At 37.7% G+C, this 20,889-nt stretch overlaps 1 protein-coding gene across 3 annotated transcripts; it reads left to right on the top strand.

Moving 5' to 3' along the window:
• The first annotated feature begins 693 nt into the window (after positions 1–693).
• Positions 694–20,122, top strand: LOC131573443 (WASH complex subunit 3-like). Of its 3 annotated transcripts, none has more exons than XM_058827416.1 (7): positions 694–848; positions 2,303–2,401; positions 4,631–4,696; positions 6,003–6,128; positions 7,698–7,808; positions 11,055–11,119; positions 20,038–20,122. In XM_058827416.1, exons 1-7 carry the CDS (start codon positions 798–800, stop codon positions 20,066–20,068), a joined length of 549 nt encoding a protein of 182 aa, XP_058683399.1. In that variant the 5' UTR covers positions 694–797; the 3' UTR covers positions 20,069–20,122. The 3 variants fall into 3 exon arrangements, with proteins under 3 accessions (XP_058683399.1, XP_058683398.1, XP_058683397.1); XM_058827415.1 differs by lacking the exon at positions 20,038–20,122 and adding an exon at positions 15,474–17,236 and having other exon boundaries at positions 7,701–7,808; XM_058827414.1 differs by lacking the exon at positions 20,038–20,122 and adding an exon at positions 15,474–17,236.
• Positions 20,123–20,889: the final 767 nt, after the last annotated feature.

Raw genomic sequence — 20,889 nt, 5'->3', positions numbered from 1 at the left:
AAACTGAGAATTTTGGTAAATTTTAAACCAAAATTAGCATACTACACTTGGGATCTAATCTTCAAAGTATTATAGTAATTAGTGCGTCTTTATCAATTTCATCACAAGACAAGTTTCCACCTGACAGCCTGAGTATGATGGTTTCTTAACTGCCCTGAATTTAGGAGGATTTATTAAGTGCAGCGGTATTTAGATGTAACCGTGGAGAACTTCCACTAAATATGGAAATCCACAAAAATCTATTTAGATTTACTGCTGTAAACCGGGACTCCAGATGACCCCAAATTTGTCTTTTTCAGAAGAACCCAGGGCCATTCAGTGCTCCTTATTCTTACTCCCCATATCCAAAATGTGGCACTTCCCCGCTCAAATTACGCGTATGAGCACAGGAACACTTCCTTCACTGGCTTTTCTCATTATTTCCTTGACGTTTGGCCGCAGGGGACGACACTGTTCCCAAACACCACTAAGCAGGCCTGCGTCCTGAGGCCTGGGGAGCGCTGGCTGCGACCCCTGGCACGGCCGGGCCCCTCAGCGGCTGTCACCACCTGCATGGCACAGCGGGTGCCCAAGAAGGCACCCCAGAAACTCGGGGTTTATCCTTGGGGTTTATCCTCGAGGTTTCTCCCGAGGCACAGCCGGCCACAAGGACTGCGGCCTGGGACTGCGTTTCCCAGGAGGAAGCGCGGGGCAGCGGCCGCGCCCCGCCCCGCGGAGCTCGGGGTTTGTTTCCGGGCCGAGGCTGCGGTGCGCGGCCGAGCAGCGCAGCGGGGCCGCGCCCGCCCCGGCCCGCGGGCATGGACGAGGACGGGCTGCCCATCGTGGGCTCCGGCATTGACCTCACCAAGGTACGGGCTGCGCTGGCCCGGCGCTCCGGGGCTGCCGCTGCTCCTCCCGGCGGCGGCTGCGCTGGCCCTGGTGCTGGGCGAGCCCCGCGTCCCCCCGGCTCCCGGCCCAGCGGCAGCGGGCGAGGGGAGAGCCCCGTGCGGTGACGGTGCCGCCCTCGCACCCGGGAACGAGCGGGCTCTGCTCCTTGCTTGTGTCTCCAGCTGTTTCCGGAGGCCTTTTGCTGCAAGTGCTGTGATAACGTTGTTATCAAGGCGAAGCCGTTACGGACACCCATCTGGGAGGCAAATGCCGTGCAAAGCTGTTTATTCATTTATTTTAATGTTGCAGAAACTTTCTTTTTAAACTTAGTTTTCTCAATACAAATCATAAAGACAGGACAATTCCAATTGACCCAGTGCTTTTTCCATGTTCTGTGCCACCCCACAGATTTCTGCTAAGATCATAAGCACTGCTTGGTGAATTTTGGAACCACAGAACTTGAACTTCAGCAGGTGCAAAGGCTGAAGGCTCGAGATAGTAGCAACAAAAGTCTCACAAAAAGTCAGGATGTTTTAAGATGGCCATAGTGAATTGTATATTGGACGCACTGATAAATCAGTGACTAAAGAAGAGGTGAAGATCAGAGAGTCACTGTATTCACAATAAAAGTGCAGCAGAATCTTGACTGCCAATAATATTACTCGTAAATCTTTCACTTAAATCAATGGCAACTTCATAGGTTAATTTCCTCTGCGAAGGTTAAGACTTAAAACAATTGTCCAAGGTTATTAAGCCTGAGGCACTAAAATTTTATACATAAACTTTTGTGTGAAAGTTCCTGATTCCAGTTTTCTGTAATGGTTTAAATAAAAATGCCAGCTCTGTGTTACATATGTGACCACCATTCTTTTTGGCAAACATGAGATTCTGCATTTTAGTCTGAAAAGTATGTGAGCATCAAAACTGATTTGGAGGTAATTTTGGGTACCCTAAATGAGAACCAGTAGGTTAGCCACTAAATACTTAGACAGCAGCATCTCTATACTTTAGTTTTGGCTGTGGTGTTGTAACTGAGTATTAGTATGGCTGTCCAAGTTTGCTTTTTATTCTTAAACTCCAGATCTGATTTCCCCAGTGTTTCTAAAAAATATTAACACTGATTTTTAAGAATATTTACAATTTCATCTGAAGGTGTTTTTTTTTAAGATAACAATCCTTCATTTTGTGGGTCTTGTTGTCTTTTCTATGTAACTTCTTGTAAATTCTCAGCTCTCATGTTAGTAGATTTTTAGCGGCGAAGGATTTGTATGAATGCATATGTGTATTAGAAAATGTTTTGTGTATGTATGCATTCATTGCAAGCATTTCCAAATAATTTCTTCTAAAAAAATGTGCATTTTTTAACAGATATTTCAATCTAAATGTGAAAATTGATATTGATGTGTAACCTAAGTTTCTTATATTTTTAATGCAGGTTCCTGCTATTCAGCAGAAAAGAACTGTAGCATTTCTAAACCAGTTTGTGGTTCACACAGTGCAGTTTCTCAACCGCTTTTCTACTGTTTGTGAAGAGGTATGTTTATTATTTTCCCAGCTGTCCCTTTATACAATTAAAAAAATTCAAGAAATGAGAACCATTCATTTAAATAGTTTTGATGCAGTAATACTGGTAGCTTAAACCAAAAAATGTAGTCTGCTTTCCGTTCAAGGTTTCTCTTGAGCCTCAAGTGCTTAAGACAGAATTTTTCCCCAAGGGAGCCACGTGAGATCCTGATTGTGCTGCACTCAGTCCTGTTTCCTTAAGCTTTTGCATTTGGTACATTCTTTGAACTTTTTGATACAGGGAATTTATTCTGAGCAGCTTCATCTCTGGCTCTTGTTTGTTATGAAAGAAGGATGCTGTGTTCTTGTGGTGCATCAAAATGTACTTTCAGATTTTATCACTTCCAATTTAAAAGAGGGATACGCTAAGCGCTGAATGTAAATTGTTTTTTTTGTTGAAAAAAAGGACATTTCTGGCAAGTGATTAGTATAGAACATGAAGCCCTTAACTTCAGTTTCCTGTAAAAGGAGAGAAAAATAAAAATATTTAGGTTAGTAAGTTAATGTGATGACTTTAGAGTCAATGGAAATATACCAGACCAACAAGATTAGAATTGTCCACTGAACAGGACAAGAGTCCTTCTTGTAAAAAGGGTATTTTCTAATGTGGCTTTGAGTCTAACCTTTTTGTCTTCAGAGGTATTTTGTACTTTTTCATTAGTTTATTCAACAAAGAATGCTATACAGCTCTAGCCAGCTGAGCTAGGGCAACAGTCAAATCCAATTAGACTAAGCCATGTAATCTGAGAAATTCTGTTATTTGTTGGTGAAGTTTAGAGTCAGGCCCGTGACAAGTATAAAATTTGGCGACTATATGAATATATGGAGCTTCAAAAGAAAAAAAAGTCATTTTTCCTAGGTTTTTAAACTTGTTGTAACTTGATAGGTGGGACAGTTTAGCAGCCTGGTGATGCTGTTGTCAGTTGTACAGAACTCAGTTGTCACCTGATCTCAGTATTCCCTCGTCCACAGGCACTGGGGAAATCAGAACATGTGTATTTAAAGCCACCTTGAGCACGCAGCAGCACTGTGAAGTCTGCCTAATAAAACAGTTATTAGTTAACCAAAATGTGTTGTTACCCAAGAGACTAAATAGTTGCTTTATATACTCCCTGAGAAGCTTTTCGTATTCATGAAATACAGAAGTGTTTTTAATGTGAAATGTCAACAGAAGCCAAGGAACTCAAAATCAGGGCTGACTCCATCCTTAACTCTAAATTTCTTGGCTCTTGTCTAGTCAAATAGACACATAAAATTGCATAATTGTCTTTTGTACATCTTTCCTTCCCCTTATCCAGTTAAATGTGGGACACATAGTTCCTCCCAATAGGAACTGACTCCTCTTCATGAACAAAGGACCATCTGTAAACAAGTCAGTGCACTATCCAAAAAGACTAACTCCTGTCAGTCTCCTTCTACTTTTTCTAGCATGTTGGCAGAGCTGCCATTTTCTTAGGGTGTTAAAGTTCTGCTTCAGAGCCAGGCAGAATCTTGCCAAGGTGCCAGAAAGCTGTCAGAATGGTACATATCTGCCAGCCAGCACTCTAGCCAACTTCACTTGAACAGGTCTGGTGGAGTATGGTAGTGATTAGTTAAAAGACTGGCAGTTCTTATGGAGTAATTTAGAAAAACTTAAGTTGCATTTAAAAAAAAAGTCAAAATTTGATTTGAGGTGCACCTGGAGCATATAAAGTGTCTGGTTAGTTCTGATTCCTTGTGGATTTTGACTTTATAGGACTTTGAATCACCTGCTGTATTAATTAGCAGGTTTTCTTTTTATATTTGCTCAGTTACATACACACACATAATCTATTTTCATCTTCAACATTTGGAAAAAGCTTTGAAGAATGATCTTTTGCTAACTGGAAGAGTACAATATGTCTATCTTTATTCTACAGTTGCCCAGTGTAATACCTTATTTACTTTGGCTTTCTTTTGTACATAGTCTGTCTTCGTTTCTGTCATTGTATGGGAAAACCAACTGCAGAGTAAAATTATTTAAAATTTCTACTGCTGGAGCTACTGAACTAAAAAGGAAATTGCTTCATTTTTTTCATAATGTGATAATCTCATTTACACTGTACTCTGCCTTCAGCAGGGAGAAGACAAAAGTGATTTTTTTTTTAACTAGATGCAAACTGTTTTATATGTCCAAGTGCACAGGGGAGTGTTTTCACATCCTAATTCTTTTCTGTTGTAGAAATTGTCAGCACTCTCTCTCCGTATCCAACAAATTGAAACCACGCTCAATATTCTGGATGCAAAGGTTTGTATGGATATAGACTTCATCTTCTAACAGTGACAACCTCCTGGATTATGTGAAGTACCTTCCTTTTTATGGCCTGAATCGAGCAAATAAGTTTTCATAATGATTTAAAGGAGCTAATATAAAACCTTGATATCAAAAATTCAGTTTTTGCATGCCTTGCTACTTCTACTGGGTAACATTTGAATATGTAGTTGATAGAGAAGTAAGGAATCAACAGTACCTAGTGGAAAATTTGAGTTTGTTAAGCATGTGGAACAGAAAAGGAGCACTTTTTGCCATACAAACTCTAACAAGGAAATTCTTACCCCCTTTGTAAAACATATTTGTATGTTACTTTGTAACAACAAAGTACTTTGTATTGTAACAACAGTACTTAGTACTGTTACTGGACTGTAAGGACTTCAGGTGATATAAGTAACTAGATAGAAGCCTTATAAATCTTCTGATATTGAAATGAGACCTGAACTGGATCTAAGCTAATGTAAATGTGTTTGATTTATCTTCTTTAGCTGAAATGAAAAAAGGATATAATCTGTGGTCCTCTATAGCAAACACAGTATACTGTTTACTAGAAGAAAAAAAAACAATAAAATCCCAAAGTCAATAAATCACCCAGTATAAAATTTTAACAAGTTCTTCTTTGAATAATGATGGAGGCAATTTTGTTGGCTTTTCTGGGAGCAAGGGTGGGATATTTTGAAAGTGTTCATTAAGATCTTTGTGGAGAAAAAATAGTGTAATAATACAAACAGAGCTTACTAACTCTTATTTATTTCAAAATATTTAGGAATGATCCGAATTGATGATTTTTGCACAATTCTTCATAATCATGTTAAATAAAAATTCCTTCAGATAGATTTGTGGTGTGTTTAATATCCACTCACAGCATTTCCTTAAAAAAAGTGAAAGATGTAGAAAATTGAAAAATTTGTAACCAGTCTCCCATCTGTTAGGTGATAGAGCTGTACTTGCCATGATTTCTATCACTGTAGGGGAAGTAGCAGAGACTGCATGGCTCTCGTGTGCTTGATAAGTGCAGTAGCAATATGCTGGGAATGTGTAGAAGCCTTTCCTACTCTGCAGCCCTGTGTTAACAATGAAAGCTTTTGTTGTAGAAGGCAGCTGAATAGACAGGGGGTTTTTTCCCCCCAATCAAAATACGAAAACTCGGGCAAAAAGTTGAAATTTTACTAATGTCAAATCTATCTGGTCAATAAGTGGTAAGCAGCATGATGCAGATTTTGTTGTACATGTAGTCTTTCAAAGGGCTCATTGCTTATTTGATGATGTTTTTGGCTTTTAGTTATCCTCAATTCCTGGCCTAGAAGATGTCAAATTTGAAGTGTCCAGTGAAAATGTGAATGTTACAAATGGTCCCGTGGCACAGACTGCTACAGATCAACAGACAGCTGCATCACCTCAGTCTGGAGTAAGTAATGAAGCACAGCTTGTACTTTGAAGGAATAGAGCTCTCCAGGTCAAGTTTTTAATGTCATTTGAAGGAGATAGAAGAAGCAAGTCTACTGGAAGTGAGCAATCAACTGTGAAAGTCTAAGATTAGGCTTTTCTCCACTGTCACTGTTAACAAGTGACTTAAAACATAAAAGGCTATACCCTTTCTTAACTATGTGACTTAAATAACAACTAACTCAAATCTAATGCTAAATTTCTCCTTTCTCTTCTTCAATCACACTATAATATGAACATGTATTATATCAGGGGTCTGGGGAGGTCATGAATGAAGATAACAGTTCAAATCACATCACTGTAGCTCTTCTCTCCTTTCTTCAGAATGTGTGCTTTTAGCTCAAATTGGAATTTCTATCATACTTTATTCTAAAGAGTTTATTACATTGAAGGTTTCCTGTATATTATCTACCATGTATAGAAAATGACAGCTTAGTACAAGCAATCAGCATTAAGATACTATCCCTGCAACTAACTTTTTGTCATTCTGGGGAGTTTAATGTGTGTGGTTGGTTGATTTTTTTAACCCAGACATTTAAATCCCATGATCACCACTTAGTTAAGTGAGGCTTTCTGGCCCATTTGTAGATGGAGTTCTTTTATTGGTTTCCTCTTAGAGTATCTTCTCATGGAATCCTCAATTCTAATCTCTGCTCATTATCTTATTTGATGGAAGTTGCTGTGGAGAAGCAGTTGCTGGAGCACTCTGCTGCTTTTGCCTGTCTGTCAAAGATTGTAACTCTGATTTACAGGCAGCAGCATGGGAGACACTGGACAGCATTGCATGTTCCAGCCACATTAGAGAACAACTCACCATGAGTTAGTTTTCTTTAAAATGTTCATCCTGTCAGATATTAAAGTATATAAGGTATACATAAGTATATATAAGTATATAAAGTTTATATATTTCTGAAAGAATCTTCCCAGTGCTACTTTCAAGTGATTAGTTTTGTAGAAAAAATACACTTTCTGTGTTCTTTTAATAGTGCTCGAACTTCTTGTCATTTTTAATTTCTTTTAAATTAAATACTTTCAAGGAATCTTTGATTTCATTACATTATCCTTTAAGTAATGATTTATACTCAAAAGTATAGTTCAGATGTCACATAATCTGTATGAAACCTTTGCCAGGGAATCAAGTATTTTGAGGAAAAAAGGCAGTGGACTACTGGAGGAGATTTATAGATAATACTCCTTATAAGTATTTTTTAATAAAAAGACCATTTACCTTTAGTACTGTTTTATTCATTAAATACAACTTATCAGGGTTATGAGGGACTTTCTGGTATTTTATGTTCAATAACTTAAAATTTGTATCTAAAAGTAGAAAGACACTCTTGTAGCAGTGAACAACGAAAGAGCTGTATTTTGTGATTTCATACATTTAGGAAACCTCTAATGTTGTGAGTGTAGATTAGAATAATCTTGATGAAGAAGAGTTGCACTTTACCTAAAATACCCACCTTTATGGATTGGAATGTGGATGTGGTGTGTACACCTAACCATGAAAGGGTTTGTTCTTCATATACAGCAGAACAATGCACAAGAAGAAGGCTTACAGAAAACAGAGGTGGTAACAGAAAATGTCACAACTGTGGCCAAGGATCCAAGATATGCCAGATATCTCAAAATGGTACAAGTGGTAAGTCAATTCTCATGTCATTCTTTGGCTAGGATGTTATTTTTTGGTGGAATGCACTACACAGCTGTAAGTGAACCTTAAATGTCTGAAAACATGTATTGCAACAGTAATCTTTAAGGTAGGATAACATCACAATATTCTAGCACATCTTCTCTAATAAATGAATTAATGTAATATATTCCATCAGACAGCTTCTGGCAAGATTTTTCTACATAATTCTGCTGGTAGACTTGTGAACTGAAGGTGTGAAATGTGTAAATGCAAAGTGATATTAGCCGGAGGCACAGAAGATGCCACTGAAAGTGGAGTTGTCCTGGCAAATTGGAGTCATTCCCTGCATACAGACTCATTACAGTCTGATTTTACTGTAGGGTACAAAGTACAGCTTTGAAAGTATAGTCCAGAACAGAAGTACTTTATATTTCTGTAAGGACCAAAATAGAGATACAAGGATTGCTTCACTATCTGGAAGTTCCACTCCAGTTTCCTGTTATTCCTGATGCAGGTTTTGTTTATGCCTTTATCTGTGGTCTGTGCTACAGATAAATTAGAAATAATCTCAATATTAACATGTTTGAAATCTAATGAAGGAACAAGAATGTGAAGGAGGCTATTTGTGATATTTTTAAGAGGTCATTTCATCTCCACAAACTTAAAAATTAGATTGGAAGCAAAGAGTTTATTTCAATTTATTTTCAATTTGTCAGTGGAAATTTTCCACTAAAATATATATTATAATTCAGGAAAGTATGACTATGTCATAGTATTAATAAAATGTTGCTTATGTTAAAACTATCTTCATGGTTTCACTCAGTCTTCAGAGAAATTATTACAATTGGTCTGCTTCATCCCTTGAATGATATTCCAAAGCTTATTTTTCACTTGAATCACAAATTGGCACTTTATGGATAGCTTATTACAAACCATTTGGAAAACCTAGCAGTGGGATAGTAGCAGAGAATAGAACACTATGTTACTGTATCAATTTAATGCCAGATTTCAAAGTGGATTTGAAAGCACTGGATGGTCTAATTACTTTGATTTTTTTTTTTTTTTTTGGTAACTGCTAGAGGAGTGAGATCTCACTTTCCACATTTCTCCTGTGTACTGGCAGTTCCTGGTGACTCCTCTGCCAGTTGTAAACAGTGTGGTAGGAAAGTCAAACTAACATACTACAAATTAATGTGTGTTTTTGTATTTGCCAAACTTGTCTCCTTGTCCGGTCAAGTATTTCAGTTAGTGTCATTTATTTTCCCAAATTAAGTCTCTAGCTGAAGATTTGTTTGAACTGATAATTTATTTATTACTCACAATGTTTGTAGTATAAAAGAGCACCATTCTACACTAAAAGTAGCTCTTCCATGAAATTGTGACAAACTAATTTTGGTGGAGTGCAATTGAGGATACTAAAGTCTTACTTTTTAAAATTTACAACAATATTCCAAGAAATCGTAGAAAAGCAGTACCATATTTGTAGATTAAAATTTAGGAAATCATGAAAAGTAAAGTAATTGTAATGCCCTAATTGTATTGTAAAAAGATATAGGTACAATCTTAATTGTTTTCCTTCAGATAAGAAGTCTAAAAGGGCATTTTGACTAAATTTCAGGTTAGTTTTGTGAATCTTTGATATATGAGGGTACTGAGAGGATTTTTTCTCACAGATTTTAATGCACACAGTGTTGGAATAAAACATACTCCAAGTGTGAACATAAAAGCAACCTATTCTTAGAAGTCCTTTGCCAAATTCCCTTTGATTGAAATCAAATATGAATTCTGCTTTGCCTGATCTGACTCAATTGTTTTCACCTGGTTTGAGTTGATGTGTAAACAACTCATCAGTGACTTCTAAGGTGGGGAAAAGTACCCTAAGAGCAGTCAAGCAGTGGCAAAGCATTAGTACAAGACAGTGTGTAGACACACAATCCCTGGTGTCCAAATCTATACTAGAACAACTGAATTTTTAAACCATCGTGAAATACTCGAATAAATATTAAAAATATTCAGGTTTGTAATGCACAAACAAAAAATATTAGTTATGAAGTACTGAGATGTTCTTTTATTTCAAGCTATTACATTGCAACTATTTGAGTGACCTTTTTTGACATTATGCCTGATAGATTGCTAGAACTATGTACCTGTGTGCTGTTCCACAATGCTCATGCACAAGCCTTGATCGTGATTCTTTCTGTGGAACTGTCACTAGAATCACATCTTTCTCTGGATCATTAGTCATATCTGCCCTTTATTTCAGCACTGTTTTACCTGCTTTTGCAAAAAATATACTAGTCTTACACCATTTTTCATTTAGAATTTCTTAGACCACCAGTAACTTTGTCCCGTTTGAATCAGAAATTGTATCCTCATTTGGTGACAGATTTTTTTTCTGATATTTTTATATTGGCATGGAGTGATCCAAATGGTATTTCTGATGGTTTCCAACAAGAGATGGCAAAGCAACAAGTTGTGTTTGAGGAACTCTAGTGGAAACGTAGCAGCAGTTTGTTGGAATGTCCTCATGAGAGGACGTGGGTCTTGGATATGTGATCCAAGATAAGAGGATGTTTAGGTGCTGATGAATAAAATAAAGTGCAGAAGCTGTGGAAGGACTTGCAGTGAAGGGAGGGAATTTTTTTAACATGTACATACTTGGCTGAAATCTGTCCACAAGTCATAGAAGATTCAAGCCTGACAGCACAAGCAGTTGTATTCAAAGAAGTCACTTTTAAATTGTGCTTCTGTTCTCATGTCCTGTTTGCCTTTTTTTCCATGCTTTTTAGACTTCTCCAGTTTTTAGCACTGCCTTAAGAGATTCTTCTGGAGGGGTAGCAGATGCACTTCCCTGGTTTTCCTCTCTCTCTTGGGTATACCTTCAGCATTCCCAAGTCTTTCCTAGCACTACTTCTCTGCTGTCTTTGTGATATCTTGTGCTTTCTCCACATTCTTACCCATACAGATAACTTCAGCTTCATGATTTTGTCTGTCTGAATTGCAATTATATCTATCCAGTCTTGATTCTCTCCCTGCAAATTTCTCTAGATGTTTTGTCATAAATATAAAATGGATTAAAAGGCCCTTTAATCTCAATTGTTTCTTGCTTCTAGGTTCATATTGATGGTAACTGAGATTATTGTTCCATGCTGTTGTTTGATGAGTGACATGCATAAATTTATATGAAAGTGTGGTTTATTTAACTCATCTGTTTGTGTCCAGTAGTTTTATATTATTCTTCCTCCTGCTACACAGGGTGTTCCTGTAATGGCAATACGAAACAAAATGATTTCTGAGGGGCTAAATCCAGATCTTCTCGAGTAAGTAATTTGTGACTCCCAGTAGGGCTGCAGTGCAGCTGTGTGTTTAAAAAACTTGGAAAAACATGTGCTTAGAAAAGGTTGTTCAAGGTGTTGTGAGCTATAGCAGTGACAAGCTAGCATTTTTGACAATGTGCACTTAGCAATGAGGACTCAAATAAAAGGTCAGTAGCCATTTTAACTGCCCTGTTTAGACTATGAGGTTTTTCCCAGATACTTGCTTTCAACACTCTAATAAGAAAATGTCATTATTGTAGAGAAGTGAGAGAAAACTCAGTCTTATTTTGCTGCATGCATGAGGGACAACACAGTTGTTTCCAGATTCCCTGAGTAGATGTAGTGTACAATTCGACTTCAAAATTGACAGTGTAAATTGAAGTCAGCATTTTAAAATTTTGTCTGTTGATTGAGTTAATCTGATGTGAAGACTACTAAGAATAGATAGTAATTTTCAAAGCTTCTTGTCTGGCCATAAACACTAATTTTAGTCTTACTTTACAGCTGGCATTTAATTTGGCATTTTAATTTCACAGAATTTGTTAAACTGGTGAAAGTATTAACTTTCATTCTTACATTATAGATACCAAAATGTGTGAAGTATTGTTGCATTCTTTTCAGAAACTGTCAGAGTATTAAAAAGCCCATTTTTCCTTTCCAGTGAAGTCTTTTTACAGTTTGTAATGGCTTAATCTGAAACTAGCTCCTTGTTAAATAAAACAAACCTGATGAGTCACTTTAGCTCCCATCTACTTCCAGGTCTAGATAAGCCTGAAGTGATTATACCTCAGTTGGTTTTATTTTTACTGATTGAATGAGAAATTAAAAAAGACCCTGTGCAAGTTGGAGATAGGTTTAGCCAACATAGGTTTTCTATATCTGTGTTAAATGTATTGTATTTTTTGCTGTGCTTTCAAATCCACAACCTTCTATAAATGCTTACATTTCTTCATGTTTGGGTGGATTTTTATAGTATATTGTTGTGGTTTTAAACCAGTAACTAAAAAAAAAAAAATTACTTATTTCTTGCTGTGAGATATGGATTAGAACAAGAGCAAAACAAGCTTAAAACTTAAAAGGAATAAAGAAAGTTTATTAACAAACTATAATAATAAGAACACCAGAATAAACTTCCAGAAAACCCTTTTTATCCCCTACTATTCACCATTCTCTTGTTCACATGACAACGGAGACAAAAACTTTGGAACTTTGGTGGTTAAAACAGTCTCAATTCCTGCTACAGTATTTTCATCAGTCTTTGTAGAGAAACAGAAGTCTCTTCCTGTTAATTTATGGAGTGTCTTACAAGAAAACTATTTCTGCTATAGTTTTCTATTGTCCTGATATCAGCTGCCCAGAACTGCTGTTATCAGAGCTCACTCCTCCCATTTCACCTCACTCTGAGGTGTGTATGGGCCATGAGTCTAGGGATGGCATTTTAAGGATGAGTCATTCAAAGGCAAAAGTACCCTTCATCTGTCTCTGTGAGCTTTACTAGAAAACAGTTTTCTCATTGCCCCCCAAGGCTTTAAATCTTCGCTTCACTCTATTCTAGCACTTCACTGTATCACAATCACTCTATTTTTTATTTAAAATTTACACTTTGAACACTCTATTCCTCCTATATACTGTCATGAATTAAAGGAGTTTTTTCAAGAACTTATTGTCCATTTCCATAGTCTCAACAGAAAGTTATTTCAGCTCATAAAAGCATCTCCTTATTCTCTACTTTTTCTGAAACTTCTTTTTCCTTACTGTCTCTGACAGTCCATAAAGTCTCTTTACATGCTGATTACTCTCTTTTCTTCTCTCTGGATAAAAGGATTAATCTGCAAGTCTCATCTGGGTAATGACAAGTTTAAAATCTTGCCCAGGCTTTGTAGATGGTTCTGTGACTTCTGCCAGTGCAGGAGCTGGAGCAGTCTGCGATAGAAAATTCCCCATGGCTGCTCTGGAGAGTGTAGTCGCTGTTTCGGCCTGCCGCAGGTCCAGAGCTTTTTCTCCTTCTTTACTCGGCAGTCCCGAGTAAAGACCAGCCTGGCCCGGCCAGAGCCCGGGGCAAGCCCCGCAGGCCCCATCTCCCGGCCGGGAGCCGCTGGGCCCAGCCCAGCCCCTGCCCGGGCCGCATGGCCTGGGCAGGGAACGGGAGGCCAGCCGGAGCTCTGTTACCTTTCACAGCCAGGGAACAAAGAGAACCCAAGTGCCCTGACTTTACATCCTAAGGTAGGGTTCACAAGTTGATCCCACTTTTCAGTGGTCAAAACTGCTGTCAATTCCCAGTAATGACCGATAATTGGTCAGGAGAAAAGACTTCCATCAGTCCCCAGCAACTTCAACTTCCTTAGCTCTCAAAACCACCTTAAAGGTAAAGTCACCCCATGACATAGATAAAACAAAAGGTAACAGGTTAAAACTTCAAAAGCTATTTTTAAAAAAGTGTTCACTTTTGGATTGTCTATTTTGCATTAAGACAGAAACATTGCTGTGGATTGAGGATCACAATATGTTTGGGGTTATATCTCAAAATCCATCTTCAAAGATCTGTGCAACAGTAATGCTTAGTCAGATTTTCTTTAAAATGTTATTGGTTTGAAAACTGGTTAAAGAAAGCTAATTATTTGGCAAAGTGCATAATGTGGAACATGTTAAGATATCAGGGGTGACCTTTCATTTTTCTTGCTCTCTTTTCTTGATATTATAGGCTTCTTCTTTTAAATGTACCTTGCCATTCACACCACATTTTTTGGGTCTTCTACTTCCTTAGGTCTGCTCGCTCAGTCCCAGAGAAAATTAGGAAAATGCACTGGCTCTGTGCTCAGTCACTTACTGGAGACTCCCCCAGCCCCTTGCCATTGGCTGAGCATGGATTATATGTGGCTGTAGATGTGCTAATTCTAATGATACAATATAGTTTCTACATTTTCCTCTTGACTTTTCCACCTCTGCATTGCTCCTTTATCAACTTTTTACAGCTTTTGGTAACTGCCTGTTCTGTCAAGTTCCCAATTTACCTTTCATTTCTTATCCTTCCTCTCTTGCCTGTCTTCAGTTCCGGGAGAGCTTGTCCTGCTCTCATGAACTAAAGGAATTCAGCACCATCTTCCTCTTCTTAATAAAAGAGAGGTTTTGCACTGGTCTCTCCAGATCACATGTCTTTGGACAGCTCTTCTGTTTTGTCATTACCATGGCAACAAGGAATAATATTGTGAAGTGATATTTGCATGAGAAAGCAAATGCTTTCTTCATTTGTTTTAGAGGTGTGCAGGGGGGAGGGAGAATGCTCTTCTGCAGTTCAACACACTTCTCATCTCTGCACTGAAAATGTTTAGGAGCACTTTGAAGTTGCCTTAGGGATTCCCAGCAGAGAGATTATACTAAACAGAACTAATGTTGGAAAAGAAATTCTATACCCCCAAGATAAATAAGAACAGGATGATTAATACAACTGTCAGCTTAGTTTAAAATGCAATATTTTATCCAAGAGATGTTAACTGTCATGCAGGAAGTGAGTTTCTCTGAATGTCATTTTTCCCCAAGTAAAATGATATGTGTATTTTCTACCTTGCTTTCAGCCTTTGTCAGGCTCTGTATTGCTTGTATGTCAAATTCATTATATACTTAGGAGGAAGAGTCCATGGAGGTCCAGCATCTTCAGGCAGTAATATTAGTTAGTCTTTAGATGGCTTGCTTGTCTCACCTTCATTTCCAGTAGATTCCCCAAGCAAACATTTTGCCACAGTGTTAAGGTCCATCCTAAATATTCTCTTTAAAGCTAAATACAAGAGGACTGATCATTTGTAGTCAATAAAAATCCCATGGCTGTTCTTGCATGTCACATTTAACCCAATGTTCTAGCCAAATTCCACTCTGAGTAATTCTTTTTTGCTTCACTAAATTATCCCTGCAGTTTTAGTTGGATACAATATTGTTCATTTCCTGTCTTATTTTTTTCATGTACTATTTACACTGCTCAATGGTGTACAGAATGTTCCTTTCAGCCCTAGAACCTCTGAAGATTGAAAAAAAATTGAATTAATCATTATTGCCTGCTTTCAACTCTTTCTACAAGTGTTTCTTAATGACCTGTCATCATTTCTGATGACATCAAAGGCATGCATTCACACTGGTGTCTACGGAGTTTTGAAGTCTAGTGAGTTACAGTTTCTAGTGTTTGCCTTCCAGTTGTAGGTGAAGCAATACCACTGAGGTGTGAGTTTGTGAACCATAAACAGTTAATGTGTTAAATGTTGTGGCAATACTGTGCCTGCCGTTGTCGTGCAAGGACAGTGGTGTTACGTGCTGAGTTGCTTGTGTTCTCGGCTGGATTTGCAGCACAGAATGTTTGTGTTGCCCGCAGGACCCCAGATGCCCCTGTGCCTGCCTGGGGAGATGATGGCAAAGCAGAAGACAGTTCTGATAATGAATCCTCATTCAGTGACTGAAGAGATTGATCTCAGCCTTTGGAGACCTTCGTTAAGTGCTCATGTGTTTGGAGGTTTGGCAGACAAGGTTTTGTGTGGATCACATGGGTGACATGGGTTATCTGATGGCATTTTTAAGAACTAAGATCCTCTGTGTTCTCTTCTGTAAAGTTTGAACAGGAAGTGTCTTTCAAACTGAACCCTTCCCCCATGAAAATGAATCGTGAGATCCTTGCAGCTTCTATGCTGCATCGTGTCAGATTCGTTTCTGATTCTGCTGAAATTACTTTGTAGAGCTCTAAGAATTCCACACCTCTAAATCTCCATGTCTCTAAAACTGCATTCTGGTCATTATTGTATTTTCTGTGTAACACAGTTAACCTATGTTGCCTACTTTCTGCCCCATAACTTAAAGGTAAATTAACGGTGGAAAATGAAAGTGTTTAATTGATGGACTGTACTTTTTTCTCAATATCCCATATCTGCAGTGATGCAACAAGAATTGCATATAAGTCAGCTCTCTTACAGTGATTGCAAATCAGTGATACTCAGATTTGAGGAAGACTAAAATACAAGTGAAAAATATATTAAAAACCATTTGGAATCTATTTTCAAAGCATACACCAGTATTCAATGCCACATTAGAGTCTGTATGAAGCTCTTAAAGGAAGTCCTACTTTTGAAGGGTTGATTTATTGAATTCAGATTGCAGTGTTGTAGAAAGGTACAAATACGGCAAGGTTGATTTGAGAATAACACTGGGAAAGAAAGCAAGAGACTGGGAGATCATTAATAGAATCTCACTACTTGTTCACTGGTATGTGCATCAGTTGAAACCATTTTCTGGTTTCTTTGGCCTTACTCAAAAGAAGCTGTGGCTGAGCAGTTTGTTTAGAATGAGAAAACACCTCCAAGTTGGTGCTTTGCTGATAATTCCAACAAAGAAGCTAAGATGCAGTTTGTGTAAGGATAAAACTAACTTGGCACATCTTGAGGCATGTATTGAGGAACAATATAAAGAAATGCCTGATGTCCCCTGAAGATTCCCCTCAAGATTCCTTGATGTACTCCATGACTCAAAAATTATATATCATTAAAGAATCTTATTTAATACAATTTGTTCCACATGAAATCCTTCACAATCTGTTTGAATTCCCCAGATTGTTGTAATTATACCAGAATGCTGTGTGCCAGGCAGTCATTAACTTTCTGATATTTCACATTCTTGCTGTGACCAAGAGAAGACTGAAACTGAAGCTCCAAGTATGTAAATTTGTTAGCCTTTATGACTGAGTCAATACCTTCTCTCTTAGTAATTTGTGACACTTCAGTAGGTTACCCACTTTTTTTTTGTCCTGTAACTTAAGCATGGTTCCTAGCAGACATATTTATGCCCTCCATAACCTGTAAATCAGAGTAATGCCTGAATCCCTACAAAAGCATATATGCACTAGAGGATGTCTAGAGGTGGTATTCCAATGATGGGTTAATTACTATTGAACACTTTAAAATGTACTTAATAGTTAACACTTGGTAAAACACAAAAAATATTAACATATTAGCAATAAGTATTTCAAATGTAAATGCGATAATGTTATTTCAGAATGTATATATTGAAAAACTCATTACTTTTTAAAATCTATATTTGAAAACTCATTTAAGCAGTGTGTATAATAAAAGCTATACTTTGTAAACTGAAGTTGTGGTTTTATTTCATTCCTATATCTTGTTCTAAACAAGACAATGAAAATTCTTCCAAAGTCTCTGCAATCTATGTTTCTGCACAACCAACTTTGCTGAAGGTGTATCAAGCTTCTAGCCTAAGGGGAGAGTTTTGGAAATTGGGTTTTGACATTAAAGTTAACCCACGGTGGGACTCTGACTACAGAACTGAATATCCCATAGCCACTGTTCTAAGAAGCAGATTTAAGGAAGGCTGAAATTAGTGAGTATTACATGTTTGATACTTTTGAATTGACATGAACCTATATAGGGAAGGAGCTTAAAGAGTTTAATTGAGACATAGTAGTTAATTATTTTTCTAAAGAAATAAGCAAGATTACCAAAAGACATTTAAGAAGGTGTAGCTTCTGTTGTTTAACATTCTGAAGAAATTTTTCATGTAAAATAATTTTAGTTTGAAAAAAAAACATAAAATCAATTGTCTTTTATACTACTGCAGATACACTTTTATGTGGAGTGAAAAAGAAAGCCTCTGGCCTACAGACACTTGTTAAAATAAGGAATAATTAATCAGTAATTATATATGTCGCAGACTAACTTTCATTAATAGGGATTGTGAATTTAACTGCTTAAGAATTGGATTATTTTTTCAGGGTAGAAGTTTACTTTGGAGTAGAGCAATGCCGGTAAACTTTCAGAAACATTAAGAAAAATCTTGCCACTTTGTCTCCTCTCCCAGTTGAGTGGTGACGCACTGCACAGAAAAAATATAAAAGTCTCAATTGTGAGGAACTGGGGGGAAGAAAGGATAAGACCATCCCTTTTTTCATTCATTGTCTCAGCAGCCATAGTGCTTCCACTACCTTTGGAGCCTCTGACCACTTTAGGCTCTTCTGTGCCTAAACACATCCCTTTGCTCTTCAGCTGTAGCCAAATTCAATCTGAGATGTTTCAGCTTAGGACACACGCTGACACATGGAGCTGTTAAGTAAGGGAAGGTTGGTTTGAGACTGAATTATATCAGCTGTGCTGGTCCTCCTTTATCTGCAGCAGTTTTCTAGAAATGTGGTGCTAACCCAGAAAGCTGGAAAGTCCTTAACCGCAAGCTAAATACTATAAGTGGAGAATATTCCAAGGTGCTCGTTATTTGCCGTCTATTTTGGAATAGAAGATGGAGGGAGTATTTCAGCTTGGCAGCACAGTAATCAGATATATGTAATACTTTCAAGGGAAGAAGTCCATTTTTAAAAGACTTTTATTTTTGAAAGTTTCCAACAGCAATGAACTTTTAGAAGATACGGTATACATGGAAAAGTGTCAGTAATACACATATAATACACCCAAATTTTGCATGGATTTAAACTCATCATCTGGGGCAGTATTACAACTTGTAGACATGAAAACTACTGCAGAGCGTTGCTGGGATAACCACTGAATGCATCATAGTACTAATTATGTACTAGTAGTAAACTACATATTGTTTGTTTAAACAAACTTTTTTAACCCCATCACCATATTCATCATTTTTCAGGTGAGTGGGAGTGCAGAATGCATGAAGGTCAGTTTATTAATGGTATTACAGGCATTTTAAATGCATGTAGATGCCCTTAGACTAGAGGCATGTCTGTATTTTTGTAAGAAAACCTCAAAAAACTGTCAAAGGCAAAGACAACATCTGGACATGATGATAACTTTATAGTGAAGTCCTGGTTTAGCAGTTGTAATCATTAATCTCTTCCCTCTCAAGTCTTCTGTTCAGCTACATTTGAAATGAAAATTGATGGTTCTTGTTCCAAGCTGAGCCTCTTCCTCTCTCTTGTTTTTCTTTCCAGTGTGTGTTATTTACACCAGTGAGTAAGTGTACAGTTTGATGTTCTATGAAAAAAAAAAATATAACAAACTATAGCCTGTACTTGGAAAAAGAGAATATCACTAAGATCAGCACTTTGAGCTGTGTGTATCAGGTCAGTTTGGCTTTCCTTAGTGTTACATAGCAAGAAACTTAAGTTCATCGTGGGCTTGGTCTGCCTGGAGATGCAGTTTTCTCTCTGAAAAGCTGATCTGAGGTAACAGTCTTACAATGGATTTGTCTGCAGAACAGGACATGTATTTTGTTACTTTTCTGAAAATTTGACATCCTGTTGTCTAAAGTGCCTGCACTGGTGTCCAGGGTGTTACTCTCCTGATGCTTCATGTGATGGTGTCTCCATTCAGGGCACTTTGCAGGCAAAGCAGAAATGGCAACATTAACTGGGGCCCCTGGCTTGCTAAACTATGCAGTTCTGTCTGCTAAAAGTCAATACTGAGTGCCTTAAGGGAAGATGTGAGGAGCACCACAGTGTTCCTGCAGTCCCTTTTCCTGCCACCAAGACTTCACTCCAGCCACGAGCAGAGACTGATGTTCAGTACTAAATTACAAGTTTGTTGGTGCTTCCAAAAATAATTTCATTAATTTGATCAGCTGTGGGTATTCCTGCTTAGTGTTTGACTCACTAACTTTGCTAATACAATATTGTTTTTAGGGAGTTCCTTGGGCTTGTTCATTATGAGGGTAACGAAGCATGAAATTAAGATATTCCTCATGCCATACAAAAAATGAGTGACAGAAACAAGCTTAGCATAGGATGTGTCACATTCTGAAGGAACAAGTTTGAATAGCTATAAATTAAACTGCACATCATTGGGCAAGGACAGATGCAGCACAAAGTGCTCTGGGTTTTTTTGCTCTTTTTTTTTTAAAGGAAAAAAAATTTAGGGCTGTGTCTTGACCTTGAACTAATGGATTATTTTCTCATTCAATATATTTCCCATTTTCAGGTTAATGGGTGGAAAGGAAAATTCTGAATAAACATTCACATTTGCAGACAGTTGATTTTCTTTGCTTCAGACTTCAAAACTGGTGCCCTCTCCCTGAAGGAATGAAATGGTAAATAATAGTATTCTCTGATTTAGGTAGTACACTCTTTGCCTCTCAAACTCCTGTATGTTCTAGAATATGTACTAGAAATCCCTTCCTAGGTTTCATTATGGCCTCCTGCCCTGGTCTGTAGAATCAGAAGTTGTAGTAAAGTAAATGCTAGGCTAGTCTTTTACTGGAAAGAGCATGTATCCCAAGTGCTGAAAATACAAGGCAGAACAAAGGGATCTGAAAGTAATTTATATGAACAGTTCTTTTTGTAGGTGATTGCCATCAAATGTTTGACAAATCTTATCCTTTAAGTCACTTGTAGTGGTGAGAAGTGGAGCACACGTGAACCAACCTGCTGTGAAGAATTGGACAGTGGAAATAAACTTCCGAGGCCCATTTTAAATAATAGCTCTCCTAAGAACTGTGATTACCCTTTTTGCTTTTGAGCAAATGATCTCTAGTGTTCAGTTAACTCCATGCTTCCAGCAGATTGCATAATCCTGGTGTGATTTCCTATAGCACAATCCAGGACATGGGGAATCCTTCCCCAGTGAGAGCCAAATTTTTCATAATGAACATCTTGCAGTATTGATTTCTCTTTATTACTTCCCAACAACTCTTTGGAAAAGAAGACTTCTGTGTGCTGAGATGACCCTTTGGTCTTCTGGTTCCAGTTCACCTACTTTTAAAGTAGATCAGAAGCAGGGAGGGAAATGAACAGAGAAAAGGAGTTGTCTTTTTCTCAGCTGTTTCGTCATTTG

This window comes from Poecile atricapillus, chromosome Z (genome assembly GCF_030490865.1).
Source record: "Poecile atricapillus isolate bPoeAtr1 chromosome Z, bPoeAtr1.hap1, whole genome shotgun sequence".
NCBI lineage: Eukaryota > Metazoa > Chordata > Aves > Passeriformes > Paridae > Poecile > Poecile atricapillus.
This window is presented reverse-complemented; position numbering and strand designations above follow the sequence as displayed.

Coding starts and splice junctions, on each gene's coding strand:
- LOC131573443 (XM_058827414.1), top strand. CDS start 798: ATGGACGAGGACGGGCTGCCCATCGTGGGCTCCGGCATTGACCTCACC. Junction 849..2,302: donor CCGGCATTGACCTCACCAAG/GTACGGGCTGCG, acceptor TTTTTAATGCAG/GTTCCTGCTATTCAGCAGAA. Junction 6,129..7,697: donor CTGCATCACCTCAGTCTGGA/GTAAGTAATGAA, acceptor CTTCATATACAG/CAGAACAATGCACAAGAAGA.